The following is a 19,407-nucleotide window of genomic DNA, read 5'->3' as shown; positions in this document are numbered from 1 at the left end:
TAAAAAAGTGAAAATTGCAAATCTAGATAATTGGAGTTCCAACAAGATTATCATTAACTATTGTTAATGTAGCAAAAATTTTTTTGCAATAAATAGAAGGTATTTCATGTCAAGATGTTAACTTTTTCACAGATAAACACGTTCTAACGTATTCATGGTTAGATAAGATATTTTAAGATTTCTTGTTTTCTTGACAAGAAACCTTGGTTGACATAAAATTTCTTGTCTTGTCTTGAAATTCTGAAATTACTATCAAGAAGTCTTGACAAGATCTTGAAACCCCTATCGATGAAGAGTACGAGTATCAATAAAAATGGTTCAAATTAGAACTGAACTAGTTTATTGTAAAAAAAACTTGAGAGAGTGGTCAGACCGTATTTTTGTGAAACGCAGCGGGTCAGCAGCCGTTATAAAACGCTTGCTGATTTTCGTCGTCAGCTCTTGGACTATAGCCTGTCGCTTCAGCAGAAAACCCAACTCAACTTTTCACAAGTCTTATACTCTTAACAATTCTTGATTGGAAATCATTCCCAATGCGGAATCAAGGGCCACATTGGAATATCTATAAAAACACGGGTACCTACTTGAGATTACTCTGTATAGACTATGCTGTCTATTTCGAATAGTAAGGGGCAAATTTCAGCACCGCATGCGATAATGCCAAACGGTACCAGAATTATTGAGCAATGGTGTTTGTCCGTGTTATCCCATTCAGCTGGAAAAAAAACTTCTAGCTGAAGAACCCATCTCTCTAAAGGTAGACAACATGGAGTGAAAATCTGAAGTTAAATATCTGGGAATAACCACAGACAGTAAGCTTCAGTGAAAAAAGCATATTGAGATGTCTGCTAGTAAAGCAATAAACGTCTAGGTGGCTGGTGGAAATCTGAAACTAATAAATCTCACCCTCCCTAATTCTCAAAAGATGTGGGGCGATGGACAAGAAAACGGCGAAGGGCACGGAGAGACCATGTGGACAGAATGTCGGATGACCGCTTGGCAAAGACGCAAAGGAAGAAAAACCAAATACATCCCTACCACCAGGACAACAACCTACAAGATGGTATGAAAGCTGGTCTTCATCATCGCAGCAGCAGCTAGGAAACCATTGAAGAAAACACAAGACCAAGTCCTAACGTACAATCAGAAAGAAGAAGAAGAAGAAGCAAAGAGAAAGAGTTTTAGAAGAAAGAAACAACCGAAACAGAACTACTCAGGAGGATTCTTCCGAGTCTGGAATAATCCAAAAAGTTCCTTGGAGACCTTAACACAAGAAGTGTTTGTATCTTAGCATGAATATATTGCAAGTCCTTACTGGATTCCTTACAGGACATTGTCTCCTTAGGGAGCACCTGTAGGGAATAGGTCTAGCAGAAACTGACGAGTACAGATTCTGTGGGGAAGAGAAGGATGAAACTCTGAATCACGTGGTGATGGATAGATAGATCTTAAGGTCGCAGTGTACGGCAACCCCCTTCAAAATCTACAATCCATAACTACATTAAAACTGAATATATTCATTGTAGGGTCAATCTTTAATCAATACTATAAATATAATTTTTTTAAAATGGTTTACCGAAGGTTGCCGTTAGTTTTTTTATTCACATTGAATCGTCTATCCCATCGGAATCGTCTTTCAAAAACTATCTATGTATGAATATTACTACAGTCCTCAACCAAATTTTCCTTTCGAAATTTACCTCTGGTTCTCTTTGCAACCCTCAAATTCCATACTTATACCGATTTATACCGGCAGCAAGGGAAGTGAAATATTTTATTCGGACATAAAAGGACTAGATGGCTAGTCTAGTTCCCGATTGCCCATCGTCACCTTCAATTTCTCGCGAATTACCGATTTTACTATCCGTTCAGGCCACAGATGGTCTCTTGGGGATCGTTCTATTTAATTTTGAGTGTCTGAATGCGATAGTACGACAAGAAAATGGCGATGTTTAAGTGTCATTGCAACGGTTTCCGGTAAACACTATCCAGTTACACGGCTTTATAGGATCGGATATGGCGCCAAGCTGCAGACACTTAAGTTTTCTCTTCTGGCAATCGTCTCTAGATACAGGCATGGAACTAACGTGTTTTCAAAAAACTTGGTCATCTTTGGAAATTTTCAAGTATATTTTCTGTATTTAAACGTGGCGCTGAGCTAGGGGTCGCCAAATTTTTGAGAATTTCAAGATATTCAAGAAGTAATTTTAGAATTTCAAGACAAAACAAGAAATTTTATGTCAATACAAAGATTTCTGGTCAAGAAAACAAGAAATCTGGAAATATCTTGTCTAACCATGAACACGCTAAAACATGTTTATTTATGAAAAAGATAACATATTTTAACATGAAATGCCAATTTCTTTTTATTGCACACATTTTTCATCTTGTTGAAAGTTCAACTGAGATCTAGATTTGCAATTTTTACTTTCAGGCATACACTTTAATGTTTATGAAAGCATGGTATAATTTTGGCTTATTTATTATTTTCGCCGTTGGTACTTGTGTCCACCTGAATTTTGAAGGAATAACACAATTTCTTCCTGTCTGCTGCTGCTGTTTTTCCCTTTTACAGCTATGGTTTCAGATTCAATTCGCATTAGTCGAAGTCGTTTTAGTTTCAATGATCATTTTATATTTTTACTAATACTAACGTTTCTCTCTATTGCTTGTTAGTAAATATTCTGAGTCAGAATCAAATGGCTCAGCAGTCACTTATGGTAAAATATGACTACCACTTTGTTATAATCAAGAATTGGTATAGAAAGAAGTTGTAATTCAGTTCGAAGCCGATTGGAAGGGTGATAGCGTAGAAGGTAGAAAAGTCAAGTTTAATTGACAGAACTGGGTCCGTTAGCAGTGGCGTATCGATAAGCAATAGTAACACAGTAATAGGTGAAGTAAAAAGAAGATAATTTAAAATAACTTCAACTTTTGTGCTAAATAGTTATTATTATTCAAATTGCACTGCCTGACTATGATTAATTTTCTTTGATTACTCTGTCACTGTAAACGTTGTGTTAATTTTGAATTAATCTAAGTCTAAGTTTGACCTCAATTGGCTTCTCATTTGAACTCTACTACTCTACTATACTCTACTATATTATCCTGATTCTCCGTAGGTACCGAAGTACCCCTCAGAAGCTCCGTGAGCTTGTGCGAGTTCGGAGAACCAGTTGTGTTCTGTGTAGGCTTTGTTACTCTGGATTATCTGCTTTTAGTGGAATAATGTCTCTTTGAGTCTATAGATGTTAATATTTGTTTTTTTTTATTACTGTATAAACTTCATGGAGGTGACTTATTCATTTTATGATTGTGAACGGTACACAATAAATGTTCTATACCATCTCCAACTCGATTTTGAACATTTGGTCCTTCTGGCTGGATTTCAAGATCTTGAAACTTCTTTAGTTATGACTTTTTCTCAAGACAAGACAAGAGGTTTGTCTTCGAGACAAGAATAAATTATTGTGTCGTCGATTCCTAGATGAGACACATCCATAAAGGTATGTGAGGTCGACGGAAAAATGTAATATGCATCTCGGCAAAAAACTGTCTATATTGTCTCGCTTGCGTGCTTGCCTCGGCTGCGTCTTGGCTATCAATTTGCAGGCTCGACTGTAATAGACGGTTTTTCTGCTTTGGCACATGAATAACTATTTTAGGAATTACGACCACATAACACCCCAATTTGAGTGAACTGATCACCTGATTTTCACCCTGGGCGATTTTCTGAATAAGATAGATTTAATACCTCCACGATCTCCCCCTCGATAAAAAAAAATGACGCAATCAATTCCGATCAACCGCCGAAATCGGCAAAATTGAATCTGCAGCCAAATAATCGTATTTCTGGGCGCAGGAAAAAATCGCCGGTGCAGATGGTAACGAAATAAAGCATGGCCCTTCGCACGGTTCCATCCGGGCGTTTCTCGTATTCCTCGATTTTATTGCGTCCGCCCGCCGTCGGAAGGGTCCTGACGGGTCCCGCGCAAAATAATTGAAATCATCAATTTTCGGACGGGAAGAGTCGTGAAATCAGTCATAAAAGCTGCGGAAGCGTGCCGCGGCGCTCGCGAAAGCGTAACAAACCGATAAACCGTTCGAACACGGGCATTACGAGTAGATTTCGCCCATTCGACAATGGGGGGCGGCTCGGTTTTCGCGAAAATGAAATTTCATTTCGACGGCACGGGCGCAACAACTGCGAGATGTCAGTAAACGGTCGCCATGTGGCGATCTTGTTCGTGCGGTGGGTTTATTGCTCCGTATAGAAGGGTAGTCAGGTTTTCGTTCATCATTCTCAATAATGAACCACCAAAACCCACTAAAATATTTTTCCGCAATTTTCAAATCACATTTCAATCCATGTCCTAAGAGGGACCTCAAAGGGGCGCATATTTATATCACCACGGACAGCCAGGCCATGCTGAGGTTCCTGGAACCACACTGCCAGGGATCTCTGCTAACATGGGAGTGCCGTAATACCATAAAGCAACTGGCCAGAGGTAATAAAGTGACTCTACTATGGGAACCAGGGCATTGTGGTGTTGAAGGAAATGAAAAAGCCGATGAACTTCCAAAAGAGCATCAAGGTTAACACCTGGTGGGCTTGGAGAATACCAATATAAAGCAGCAGTCCAACAATGGGAGTTTAACAACAGAATGACCCTCTGGAGAAACACTCCTGGACTTACTCAATCAAAGAAATTCGTGATGATTTCACCGATCTACACCAGAAAACTGCTAAAGCTGTCACGAGCTGTCACAGCTGGGACTGCTGACAGGGCACTGTCGGTATAAACATCATTTGTACCGTATGGGAGAGTCCGCAGATGAGATTTGTATGCTCTGTGGATTAAAAGCAGAAACAGCTGAACACATGGTATGCGAGTGTCCAGAGCATGTTAAGAGGTAAGGGTCGAAGCCCCCAAGGATGTTGTCGGTCTTATCAACACCATTGACGACCTCCTCGGGTTCCTATGAATGAATAGGGTAGAGATCAAAAGATCTATCTACATGGTCGAAGTTCCCGAAAAGCTAATCGAGCCACCACGACCCCGGTTCAAATAATAATAATGCATGTAGATTGCAGGACACTAAAATTAATTCGTCCACCATTCAGGTTCCTTCCAGTCAAGGGCGGATTTACAGGGGGGGGGGTAATAGGGGTAATTACCCCCACCCATGAGTACCGAAATCCATACGATCTGTGGTCACGTGAACTTCATTTCGAATTTTATCTGAGGTGATAACTTCCCTCCCCCACGAAAAAAGGCTATGCCCGATCTTGTTTCTAGTAGAGCTGACTTTTAATCTCAAACACTTCAGCTCACCAAAATTAAGGCATAGACTCTCAATTCCATTTGACTAGCCAAATTCGATAACATAGTTAAGAGTTACTGGGTTCATATCCGGTCATCACCACCTTCAAGTCAATAACACGGTTATTCCTTCACGCTGAAATATCAAACCTAAATCCGATACCCTGAGTTTTGTAGTATATTAGTAAATTTGCTTTGTATGTACTTTCTTCTATTTTTTCAACACATTAATTCAAATAACACATTATTAGATACTTAGGAAGAAGGGGAACACGAATGTTTGCATTTCCTGATAGAAAAATAAAAACAATGTTGAAAATAATTTGTGCTGATAGAAATGACTACACAAACCTTTTCAGGTTTCCAAATCATTTCCATTGATAGCTAACAGTTTCCAGTGTGTGGTTGCGTCATAACAAAGAAACCCAATTTCATGTTGATTTTAAACATTTAGATTTGTTTTCCCAACCTAACCCCTAACTACTTTTTTTAACTACTAACCTAACCTAACTAAACCTTAACTAACCTTAACTATTCTAACCTGATATAAATTTCACAACGTCATAACACCCTCACCTTTTCAGCCGATCTCGCAAAAATTACAACGGTTAAGAAAAAATTATTGAATTATATTAGCGTTTGTAACACAGTAACTCGTAAAAATATGTCCCATAAAATTTTCTGTCCGCGTGTTACAACATTCAAGGTCAAAATTCACAAAAATCGTTTTTTGCAAATATATCACTTCAAGTGGTTTTAATGCCATTCAGGTGTATTATAAAAATTGTAGAGAATAAAATTATCTATATTTCATCTGCAAGTCCCACCTACTCTTTGTAGTCAGTCAATTACACTAACACTACCATAATATTACAAAAATGCTTTAAAATGTATCAGTGGTTTGTACTATTTCATGCCGTTTTTCTTGGAAACGCTTTGGTTTAGAGCTTAGACCAATACTTTTTTTTTGACAAATACATACTCCAAAGAGAATGGTGTTTTGGGCTGCAAATGCATCACTTATACAAACAGTAAGGGGGTGATTTCATCATTGATGAGTTTTTCTTATCGACCTTTTTTATTATGTTAAAAAGGGTTAAACTTATTGATTTCGAATTTTTATTCTTTTATGTATTTTGAGGTCAATCACGTTTATTTTACTAGTGATTGGTGTTTATGAAGGTTATCCCTGAGAAAAAGGCATACCTACAAAAAATAATTTTGTAGATAGAAAAGCTCTATCAATGAACAACGAACAGTCTTTACATTTCTGGTGCAAAAAGTTATGGTTACCATTTAAAAAACTACTCTCCACGCTTAGTAGAGAATGCATGACAAACTCCCCAATATTTTACATGAAATGTTGCATAATTTAAAATAAAAATTTATCATCTTCATAACTGCAGATATAGGTACGTGTTCCAAATTATTCATTATCTAAAGGGTAACTAGGTCTTCATCATAATAGATGAAAAATATGGCCATCTCAATAATGGTTAACGACAACACTGCCTGTATTTTCACATTTCCATAACGCATCAATTTTTGTGCTATATAAGAAAAGTAATGAAACGAACTTTTTTAAGACTTCCTTTTCGTATAATATCAGCAAGCTTTATAACTTTTTTACGATTCATTCTTTTCGACGACAGTAAATAAGTAAAATCGTCAGGGGATAGCAACTTCTTACAGACGGAAATATCGTCCTCCATCTAGAATATTTCATTGCGAGGAAGAGTTGCTACTCGAATATTGATAACATTATGGATATCATTGAATATTCATTAGGACATTCCGCTGAGCTTTCGTTCACAGATTTTCTCGGAAGATGCAGAAGGCGCGGTAAATAATAATAATTATGTTTTATTTATTTAACACCTTCGATGCGCTTCAACTTATTTATATAAATCTGGGTTTTCTCCCACATCACAAACAAACAGAGTGTCCTGTTATATCTTCCAGATACCACGCTCACAAAAAATAAACTTGATTGCCGCACTGCTGATCTTCGTCTACTCTTGAAAAGGTGTTATGATGTTGGACTACCGTAGGAGGCTGTAGATCACAACTAAATGCTTCACTTGGGATAGCTGTTCTCTCACGTTTGAAATTTCGTGACAACAGATCTCGGAGCTGTTCCCGGCTGTGGTGTGTGGATATCAAGGTCACTTAGAAAGAAAAATGCGCTCGAATGTATTTAGGTCAAGGGTTCTTCAAAATAATGCCAGATGTGGATTACCCTGGATCACCTAGTAGGTTCCATGCGGCAAAGCAAAGCCAACAGCTGTATGAAATTATGGGACTACTCCGTTGATAACTTCATCAACAAAGATCTGAGAATTCATGGTTCTTAGAAGTTTTAATAAATCAATTATGGAATCGAAACAAACTCCTCCCCAAACCATAATTGTGCAGACTGTTTCTTCGGATACTACTAGTAGTATAAGTGGAGGCAGTGTACCCCCGCTCCATTCCCCAATCTAATCTTTGGCACTGGTGTTCGCGACACGAGTCGCTATTCTCAATAAACGTCTCGATGACTGTGCTTAGGGAAATTTTAGCACCTGAGGAACCTTGAATACGTTGTCTTACGGATCTGTAAGTGATGGAAGGCTCTTATCTCACCGGAAGAGTTAAAAACGATCTTTTACTGGCGTTTTAGTACATAGATTATTACTTTTGGGTATTTGAAGATCAATTCAGTTCAACCGAGATTGAACGTGATATCGCACTTTGGCTAACATTTAAAAAATTTACCACTTGCACCTCTATTTGACCAGCCGAAGCATACCAATGGCTTTCTCGGCATCTTCATTGGATGAAACTGCTTATGGTATATTGAAAATTTCTATTTTCAATTGTGCAGAACCTTTCGATCTTATTGAAAACGACATCAAGACTGAAGAAGAAATTATTAAAATGTGCATTTCTGGCACACATGGAAAATGATAAACCTTGATGAAAATCGCTTCACAATGAATCAGAAGACGTTTCTATAATCATCGTAAGTTTATGTAAATGAAAAAAAAAATGAAGTGTTATGCAAAACATGCATCTTCGAAAACATCTATAACCTAATCGTTTGACTTGTAGTTCAATAACTATGCACCTTGACAAGCCTCACTGAAAAGCCCTAGTATCACCCTAGGCTTTCTAGTAAAGATGTTCATCAGTGTATATTATCGTTAAAACAAATCTCGAATTTATTTTAGTAAATGTTTACAGTAATCAATCAGTACTAACTTCTAAACCAAGTACAGGCTCTTATTCAAGATATTCTTTCTGCTGCACTTGTTGGAAATAACTTCCTTTGCAAATGTGCTTGAAGGTATATCTTCACTAACCCCCATTTCTGTATGTGTGTACACAACGAGGACTGTGGAACATGTGAATACCTTCAGCTTAAAGAATTTCGAACTCACCTGCAAACTTGGATGACAACCCAGGTCCAGCAGCATCTTGACCACTCCGATATGTCCTTTATTCACGCCTATATGCAAGGCAGTTTGTCGACGTTTATTTCTAGCATTCAGATCAGCCCCCGCATGAGCTAAAAGTTGAACAACTGCAGGTTCATCACCGAAAGCAGCATGATGAACGGCACGATCGCCATCTTTGTCCTCAATCTCAACATCAGCGTAGAATTGGAGCAGAACAGTAATCACCTCCAAGTGACCATTTTGCGAAGCAGCCTGAAAATAATTATTATTTTCATTATTGACATTAGAAGTTCCTTCGTCACGATATTCTGATCGGCAAAAATGCAAGGGTTGATGCAACTAGCATGCTAGAAGCAGAATTTTGTGTGCACCTTGGTCAGCTCTCCTCGATAACCGATTATAAATTTGATAATTTTTGAAATCTGAGGGAAAGTTATTAAATGAATGGAGGATAAGCAAATTCCACACAGTTAAACTTTGCAAAACATGGAAGAAATAAGAATTCAACTGACGATTACTGAGAATTTGATCAAATGAGAATAAACCCTAATTCTACATTAAAAAAATTCCATGAGAATATTGCAGCAAAATGTTCAAATACTCATTAGACACAGTTTCAAGAGTTGAGTTCATTGAACTTTTGGTATTTTTATGGAATGTAGTGGTCAAAATGAGAAAACTGGAAGACGTGGGTGATATCTTGTCTTTGAAAAAGATTCATCAAATAAATGAAAAACTATATTCTGAAATTAATTTCATTTGATAATATTGTTTGTGAAATAGAACTAAAAATAACTTTTTTATAATTTTTCAACAGCCTGTATCTCTCGAAGTAAGCCGATATGGAAAAAGAGGTAAAGGAAACAAGTGCTTCTTATCACCCCAAGAATCTACTGTTTAAATATTTCTATGTATATGCGGTAAACTTGTTTTCTTCTTAGTTAATTTGTGTTTACAACAATTATGAATTTTTTTTTTCTTGAAAGTTATTGATTGCATGTTAAACAGTTGATAGAAATTTGAAAGTTCTATTTACTCTGAGCCAATTTCTCATTACTTTCAATTCTTGATTTGTTTTATCTTCAACTCCATCAAATGTCATATAAATAATTTTCAACATTTTCACAACTGGTGAATAGTAGTTGAAAGCTACTGTGGGGGGTATATCGAAGAGAATATTCAGTCTAGTGCAGTATAGAATCATGCAGATTAAATCACTGGGTTTAAAAAACTGTTTCATCAGCCAGCTCCGAGTAAGCAATTTAGGGCCAACAAGGAACAGAAGCAATGCCTCCACAGAAAATTTATAAGTATATACTATTTTGTAGGAAAATGCTAGAACAGGTTCATTTTTATTTTTAATCACGCAACTTCTCATGTTAAGGAATTTGTCATGAGCTCTCACGAGAGGTTGATGGTAGTTGGGTTTTTTCAAATGGCAACCCTTACTTTGTGCGTCAGAAATGGTTGCTGAAGATGATTTGATCATTGCTGGGTTTTTCTTATCAACCTTTTTCTCATGATATAGAGGAAAAGGTCCAACTTATATGGTACTCTAACGATTTGTCAAAATCAGTTGATTGTTTGTTGCCGTGGGGCACGCAAAGCTTTTTATTATCACTATAAAGAGGCATTTCTGAGAAACTGATAGCAAAGAATACTCTTTGGTTATAGTCTAATCACTCTAATGTAACGTCGGGAAGAACATTTTTCCAAAAAATGCACAAACACAATACTCGACCAAAACAGCATGCGAATCAATGGAGGGAAAAGCTTGTGTGCCCCACGGCAACGAACGCTTAGCTGATTTTGACAAATCGTTAGAGTTCCCTATTGAATTCGAATTTTTTCTTTTTCATATATTTTGAGGTTAATATGACATACACTTATGTCATATATATTATGATTGCTGTTGATGAAGTGTTATCTGGAACAATCCTTTTTGGAAGGCATGTTTTCGATAATTCTTCAAAAACATCACCCCTGAAGTATACATATGTCATTGACCCCAAGGTACATAAAAAAAGATTACATTCAACGAACTTCAACAAACTTCATTCGATATCTATAATAAAAAAAGGTTGGATAGAAAAACCCTTTCAATGAGCAACATCCTAGCCTAGGAAGTTAGGGATGCCATTTGGAAAAACTCAAGCACCCTCTACCCACAAAGGTGCATGACTAACTCTTCAATTATACATGAGAAGTTAAGTAATTCAAAATAAAAATTGACCTTTTGAAGCATTTGCCTACAAAATAGTAAATACATACTGAAGATACGAATTTTGTGTGTTACTCTTTACTCATACTGTATTTCATAAGCTTTAGCACCACATAATTAGTTAAATATAAAAGATTTCTGAAACATAAATAACATTTACTTTCCATCCGAAAGATTGAATAAATAATGGTAATATGTATGGAAGATGTGGAAAATTTTGATCAACATCAATCATGTAACACATTCCCTTAGTTTAGAAAAACTGTACAACCTATACAAAACTTGTGATTCATTTTCTCCGATAATAAATTATGGATAACTATCAAACTACAATAGAATCACCTGTAAAGCAGTATGCCCCGAGAAAACGCCATTCACATCAGGTCCTATACCAGCACCAGCAATACTACTTTTTTTAAGAACTTCTTCACATTTTTGAGCATCTCCATTAGCAGCAGATTTTACCAATTCTTCATTGATATCTCCAGAGATATGAGTTTCAAATAACTTTTTGAGCAGAGCACTCAAGCGTTCGCCACTAGTTGTTCCGTGCATGGTACCATCTTTACTAGCCACTTTGGTCACTGCTAGAGGGTTGTAAGTCCAAGTTGTGTTGCAAACATCAATTTTCAAGTCATTGTCATTGTATATCTGAAGAACATGGCCTATTTTTCCAAGAGTCTGAAAAAATATATATATATGTAATCAAAATTATTGCATAATTCGAAATTTTTATTGAAAGGATTGTTTCGATAATTTAGACACATTATCCATGAAGTGTAAAATTTATAGTATTTAATAACTCCAACTAGAAACTGAATTAGATGATTTTCAATAGGATGAGTTATCCAAGTTTCACTCACCTGAAGATGCCTTTGCTCATTCTACTGAAAATCATGTAATTCAGTTAGAGATGGCCCCCATCCCATCAATGAATAATTTCATTGAAACTTCATTTGAGTTTGTATTTGTTCTATTTTTCAGACTTTTTCTTATGACTAAAGAGTTTTATAGTTTTATTTTGGGATAATATTTGAAAGATTCCATGAAAAATATTTTCAAGTGTGTTCATTGAGTTTTATAAAAGAAATAAAGAACGAACATATATAATAATAAATTAATTGACTTTTATTATCAACATTTATTTCACAATATCTTAAAGATGGTATATTTTAAGTATACAGAACTTTGAGAAGAGCCCATCTATTTTTTTTGGGTCAATATGTGAAAAGAAAACATACTGTATCCACTTGAAAAAATCAACCAAGTGCTTTTTCCAGTCATATCAAAACCCTCTAGGCTAGGTGATCCTATGGAACCACTTTCTGTATTTTTGCATGAGTGGTTTCATAACAACAATTTGAAAATGTGCATTGCACTCTTGAAAAATTTTCCTACAACCCAGCCTCAGTTATTCTTTTAATGAAACTGTGAATAACCTGAAACATAGCCTTCAAAGATACATTCAAAGTTGATTGTTGAATTCAAAAAACAAGAGGTGATGTCAGTTTTAGGTAGAGCCGGCAACAATCGACAGATGAAAACATTTTAGCTTGATAGAACATATCTGGCTTTTTGCATAAGCCATGTATAATATGCTGTAACTCCTGAATCATCAAATTTAGAAAAACTTACCACTGACATTCCATCTGCCCAATCTCCATGACCTCTTTGGAGCATTTTGACTCTTTCCATATCTGAACAGATTTGCACTACGTCTCCAACTGCAAATTGTTGTTGGGGGGTTTCATTCAAACCAGCAGTGTTGGTTGGACTGGCAACTTTAGTCAAAACAGCAGGATTCAAGGTCCATTTATTTCCACTGGCATAAGCAACAACAATATCATGATCTTCATCTATACCAACAACTGAACCAACATTACTCAAGCATTCAAACATTCCATCAGTCCAGCCACCATGTCCATGCTGAAGAGATTGCACAATTTCTAGTTCAAGCTCCACACTGACTTGATCTCCGATCTTCAAACTTGGCGGTCCTGTTCTACCAACAGTTTGTTCTCCTAGGCAAGGCAAGTGATCTCTATACACATTATAACCTTTAGCATCATTTACTACTTTCAAGTCAGCCATTCCTTCAAATCCAACTCTATACAAATTTTTAGAGCCATTATCCCAAACGACATAAGCTCCAGAACGAGGACTTGCAGCACTCCAATCTTGGATCTCTTGAACCTTACCACGTCTACCATTTCCGCCATCCTGATCTTCCCATTGCCAATCCACGCCACGAACAACGCGAGCTCCAGGGAATATTCCTCGAAGAGTAATTTTCTTGCTTTTACGGCGAGCCTCAAGATATACACGTTCAGTCCCTGGTGAAGTTATACGATAGAAACGATGTCGTAGCTGATGTTTATCACCATGATAACAAATAGAGCAAAGATCATAGTTGCCACATTCTGCACATTTCCATCTTATGCCAAAAATTGGTTGTTGCCTACAAGTGTCACACATTGTGCCCTCATGTTTGATACCTGTTGGAGCGCTATCATGTACTCTCAGATCATATTGGCCTGAACAACGGTAATTAGCAGCAGTTCCATTGTCCCAGACAACTACAACTTCATCTGATGACTCAAAGTTTCTCACTGTTCCAACATGACCTTCACCTCCATCCTATAAATATGAAACTTTATTAGTAAGTTCAACAACTCATTACAAATAGGCCAATAGAATATTATACCTTCATCCTTCATCATGAGAAAACTTATAGAAAGGAAAACGCAAGACTGAAGTAGGATTACAAAAGCTCACTGAGATTGTCAGAGAAATATAATATACAGAACAGCATATGTCCAATTACAGTTAATAAACATTTGAAGATAGCTGATGAAAGAGTCGAACTATAGTCAATAACAATACAGGACATCTTTATGTATCTTTAATCCATTGCCCGTCTGAAGCTCTGTTGCAGTTTGTGGATAAAGTAGCATAGGATATTTAGGCATTGTGCGGAATTAAAATGTTGGATTCAGCAGAATCTATTACCTGTTTTCCCCATTTCCAATCAGGACCTCTAATAACTCTGGAGCCAACCCCTTCCATCATAAGCCTAGGTGCTCTCGAAACACCAGGGGTAGCTTCCACGGCATTCGCCAGATCCATTGTGAAATTTGAACCGATTCAATAATTTCAACTACACCGTAACATGCACCGATCATATAGGTACAATCGCAATATTTCTCATAACAATTAATTGTCAAAAAAATTAAGGCTAGAATGGTATCGCTTTGTTGCGAATGAACTACGAGGCGTGGGTTCCACGATGTTTAGCACTACTCTTTCTATGGTTTAACGTTTATTGGACCAACCACACAGATGTAGATGATAGTGTCAAAATGGGGAAGTATCAGTTTTCGCAAATTAAAAATAATATCACTTGTATGGTGGGTAGAGAGACCTCTGTACCCTCCATAATCACTTGCCTATTCCCAACTTTTTATGTTATAAACGAAATTGAACAGAAATCATGAATTTATTTTGAGAATTAATAGAATATATTTTCTCCTTCAAATAGGAAACTGTATCAATCTCTCATCGAAAATGTCATAATATGTGCTGACATCTATGAACAGTGGTGAACAACTCACGTTATTGACAAATTCTAATATTTTGAATTCAAATTTATTTTCTCTTGAAGTTGATTAAAGAATGATGTAGAAGATATTTCTATTCCATTTAGACACAATCATATTCCCAGTAAATGAGTGTATGCTAAGGATTCCATTGTAGAAACAATCAATGAAGATTTTGTGAGGAATATTGACTATTGATCGTTTGTCTTATTTGTGACGTGTGGATCACGCCACTTTTACCTCGATCGTGGAAGCTCTCCGATTGGTGGAGAGGAGACGTTGATGTTACGAATACTGTCCAAAAATACGGTTGCGGGATATCGTGGCGTTTACCTTCTAGCTAAAACGTCTACGCCGTCTGAATTAATCAACAACTTAATTCACACACCCGCTAAAATAACTCATTCGTTTAATTGTGCCTGGTCGTCAAAATTGTTTGATAATAAATTAATGCAGTAGTGAAGAAGAATTAAAGGGGAAACAATCAAGAAGTGTTTGCACAAATTATTCCGGTAAGTCATTACAATTTTTTCAATTGACCAATTAGTAATTTACAATATATTCGATGCTAATCAAGTCATTAGAAATAAAATGTTTATTTGCATTCTATTGAAAGTGACCCATATCTCAGAATGTCACATTTTTGGCAAGTTTATTGAGTAAGGTTATGTTTGTCGTCAATGCTATGACATTCGTCACGACAATGTTAATATTTATATTTACATTAATTGTCACTTGATTGTGTTGACGGACCTTTTAACACTTTTTATGCATATTTTCGTACAGTTCCTATCTGTGATAAGCTGGCACATGATCTTGAAATTTTCCTGGAGAAAACCAACTTTAAAATGAACAGTACCGCTATACTGTTGATTCAGTAATCATGTACTAGTTCTTTTTTTCTTTAATTGAAATCCCGCTTACATACCGTTAATTTTTCCTCACATAATTTAATTTCGAGTGGCTACTCAGCATCATTCAATTCAACGAGTAGATATACAAGTCTTTCAAATTTGAATATTCATGCAGTCCATTAATTTTCCGAAAACTTCCTTTGCAGTTATCTTGGAAACAAATTTGCATTGAGTATTTATATATCTGAAAGAGCTGCTATTAGTTTGATGCCCAATAATTTTATTGATTTCAAAATTGAAATAAGAAAATGTATATTAGTGTTGTCTAAATAATACTCGAAATATTTATATGCAATGGAAAAAGGGGCCACCAAAATACAAAATAGAATAAGAATGATGGAGATGGACTTTTATAGTCTTATGTCCAGTTTAATAATCAAATTTACGTCCAGTTTCATAATCAAATTTAAAGTCACTTTAAGCTTAAAGCTTCCCTTACTGTCATTTTCAGTAGGTTTAAAGGAGGCTTTAAAATCAAAGGGACTTTAGGTTTGATTATGAAACCGGCCGTAAGGTGATTTCACATCATGAAATGGGCAGCCGAATTAATTTAATTAATCTAAAAATGAAAGAATTCTGACTGTTCCGAGCTAAAATCCGACAATATACTTCTAGAGAAATAGAACTTTTTTATTAGAGAATGGTTCGAATTCATTTGATCTCTTAATGGGTAAAAGTATAAGAAGTATGAGTAAAATGAAAGCCAATCGTATCGTGTAATTAATGCCGATTAGCACGCACAGAATCAGTGGCGGTTCCAGAGAGGGTAAAGAATTTTTGTTCGCTCATATTTTTATGTTTTCTGTATTAGTAAAATAAAAAACTAGTCAAGTTTTTTCTTTCTTTTTCTAGCCAATTGGCTAGAAACGCCGCTGGCCCCCTGCACACAATATGTCTTGTTCTTTCCTTCTTGTTATAAAATTTCTCTGTAGAGGAGCTGCTCAGAGCATCTTCTATGAAAGTGTCTGCAAAAAAAAAACAAATGTGGTACTTCTCGATGCTCTAAAAGTCTAAACGCTTATGGCTGGACGGTCAATCAATCGTACTGCTTGGATTCAAATCTCTCGCTTTGGTTCAAAACTCCAAACATATGGACAGAATTCTGGATCCCTTCTGATTTGAGCTTCAAGGAAAAACCTGATCGAGTAAAATATTTCTAATTTTTGAACAGATTTCGCTTTGTTGGAAACATGTCCTCTCCAGCAACAGACAGTGTAGTTCCCAATAGTTTTGATCTTAGAATTCGTGAATTATCGACCTTTACTTCTGGGACACCTTGTATATCTTGTTGGTAAATTGTTATTCAAAAAATTTCCAGAGGGTGCTTAGTAGTTTTTTTTTGTAGAAAGGGGACACTAGGCCAAATGAGTCCGGAAAGCTCTATATCAATATTCTTTGAAGATAAGGGAGCTGCCCAAACTGGGATAGCCTGTAGAGTGAAAGGAAAGAGAATTTTAAATTTATGTGTTCAATCTGTCATTAGTGAATATATTCTTTTCGGAGTCTTACCATAGATGTAATACATATGTTTGGGAATTATTCGTTCCAAAAAGATGTTTTTAATGATAGATTTTGATGAGTCAATAAAGAATGGATGAGCCCAGCTTGATGATAGTAGTAAGAATCTCGTGCCCTCATAACCTAATCGCAAAACGGGCCAATCAGTAGACATAACATTCGAAATAAGCAGGGCCGGTACTTCCTCATTTACCACAAGCGATGTAATGTCACTCCAGTGTCAGTCGGAAGGAGTACAAGGGTCAATTCGATAACTGCTGTGCGGTAGGCTTAAATTACTGAAATTACCATTACGAATTTTAAATTCTCAAATTGTAACCACGTGGAGAAGGATGGGATATCCTGATTTTTCCGATTGGATACTCATTATTTCAAAAGAGATTGTTCTCGAAGTAGAATTTTGATAGAACAATCTTAATGATGTGAGTTTTTGTTTAGGGGTATATAATATGTTTTCAGATAATTGAGTATTTTTAGAAGAATAATTGCATTTTAATTTCATGATATATTTAGATAATTCAGCTGTGCACTTAATCTCAGTCAATTCGGGCAATAAACTGTTTCTGATCTTTTCCAATAATGCAAAAGATTGCGTAAAATTCTGATGAAAGGTAGAAAATTCGTACGTAGCTGATAACAATTTTGTCCTGGCTAAATTCCAAAATATGTAACCTTATTTCAGTTTTAGATTTACGAAAATTTTTACAATTGGAAGAAATTGGCAAATAATTCTTCTTGTGAAGGCTTCATGTTGTGATTTGGAAATATGTTTTTGCTAAGTTTTTGAATTTATAAACTCGATTGATTTTAGTATGCTAGAACACCAATGACAAATGTTAAAAACTTCAACCAAGGAACTAAATTATGTACATGATTTTCACTATAGCGACGAGTTTTTTACCATGTACGCGTGTTATGCTTTCACAACAGCTTCTTCAAGTGGGTAAAGGTAGTTGATGAAGCTATGTGATAGGGAACACGTGTCGGGTTAAAAACTCGGTGAAAATCATGTAGGTTACTTAGTTCTTTAGTCTAATTATGAATTTTCACCAAGTATCGGCATCATCAATTCAGTATTAAAAAAAAATCTGTTGGAACTTTCCTCATTAGCATTATTTTCTATTTTCCGCTGAACACTCTTCGGGTATTGATTTACTCAAAAACTTTCAATTAAAATGATTCGAAGTTCGAGGTCTGATTTCTGTATACACACACGTATATTTTGGCGAAAAAATTGTAATATAAGTATGTATATGGAAAATAATTAGCTGTGGATCGTTTGTGGGAACAAAAAAATACATAAAATCACAATTTTCTATAATATCTGAACAAATTTGGTGTTATCATTTCAATAATTTGAACTAGTTGAAAATTGTATGAAAGTTGTTAACGGATGGCTATCTAAAACCACAGCCCTCGTAAACTGTGTTTAAGAGGGCTGTGCTTAAACCATAGATGGTTATTAATGTTAAAATCTATTCGTGGAGGCTTGTAATGAATATACCTCGGAATATACAGGATGAGTCGGAATTTAAAAGGAAATTATACATTTATCTGGAATAGTTTTCAATTAGTTTTTCATGACCTCAAGTTGAAACCATGATAACTATGAAATTTTTCAGAAATGACCTTTAAATACTTGAATTAGGACAATATTCTGAGACAACACAGAAGGTATAGATTCCGAAATTCACTGAAATTTATTTCTTCTTATCTTCCCGAATGAGGTAACCAGTAGTTCCGTGGTTTCGAAGATGCCTTGTGCTATCACAGTAATTTATCTCTTCAAATTTGAATCATGTTCTTCATAGTAAGTAGGTATAGCATGTGTGTGGGATAAAGTTTCAACAGAGGTTAGCCTAACTGGGTACCATACAATTTTTCGTATGATACAAAAGCATAGAGAAAAACTCCAGCAAATAAAGCTTTCTGTCTGTGAGTGCAGTGCATTGTAAGAAATGAAACTGTTTACGAAATACTTTGCATTATTTTATATTGATTCTTAGGTCTAAAAGAAGGAAAATCCAGGGAGTGTCCTCCAAGTTACCAGTAACCCTTACCTAAAATTAAAATAAAACAAAAGGATAATGCAAAATATGTAATAAAATTATATTCAATATGGCAGATTTATCTAAAATTCTCAACACAATGAAAAAATCATTCAGACACTGCTGTACAGCCTTAAAACCATCCTGAAGCATCTAAAAAACATTCGTAACCTGTTAGTTCTTATACGATTTTCCTGGGAAGATCAAAACCAGGAACTATACTCGAAGGATCAATAATTATTTGTTGAAAATTGTGCACGTGTGCCATTCGGACTGCCAAATATTCTTTCCTTTTTTCTTCGAGTCAAGAAAATAGTTGAACCATAAAGGTTTACGCGAGAGTATA

The 19,407-nt window shown here is 35.9% G+C and overlaps 2 protein-coding genes across 3 annotated transcripts in view; one reads left to right on the top strand and one right to left on the bottom strand.

Moving 5' to 3' along the window:
- LOC123310923 (E3 ubiquitin-protein ligase MIB1) overlaps positions 1 to 14,238 on the bottom strand; it is a 610,270-nt gene extending 596,032 nt beyond the window's left edge. The window contains exons 1-4 of the mRNA XM_044894636.1: positions 13,995 to 14,238; positions 12,621 to 13,622; positions 11,328 to 11,666; positions 8,747 to 9,016 (exon numbers count right to left, since the gene is read on the bottom strand). Of these exons, the coding sequence (XP_044750571.1) occupies positions 8,747 to 9,016; positions 11,328 to 11,666; positions 12,621 to 13,622; positions 13,995 to 14,111 (1,728 nt within the window). The 5' untranslated portion in view covers positions 14,112 to 14,238. The remainder of the gene's footprint in view (positions 1 to 8,746; positions 9,017 to 11,327; positions 11,667 to 12,620; positions 13,623 to 13,994) is intronic.
- A 612-nt stretch (positions 14,239 to 14,850) lies between these two features.
- Positions 14,851 to 19,407, top strand: part of LOC123312569 (long-chain-fatty-acid--CoA ligase 4) — a 35,909-nt gene continuing 31,352 nt past the window's right edge. The window contains exon 1 of one of the 2 annotated variants that reach the window (XM_044897065.1): positions 14,851 to 15,093. The gene's annotated coding sequence lies outside the window, so the exon portion shown is untranslated. The remainder of the gene's footprint in view (positions 15,094 to 19,407) is intronic. The other variant, XM_044897070.1, reaches the window with a different exon arrangement.

Source organism: Coccinella septempunctata, chromosome 4, assembly GCF_907165205.1.
Source record: "Coccinella septempunctata chromosome 4, icCocSept1.1, whole genome shotgun sequence".
In the NCBI taxonomy this organism is placed as follows: domain Eukaryota; kingdom Metazoa; phylum Arthropoda; class Insecta; order Coleoptera; family Coccinellidae; genus Coccinella; species Coccinella septempunctata.
This window is presented reverse-complemented; position numbering and strand designations above follow the sequence as displayed.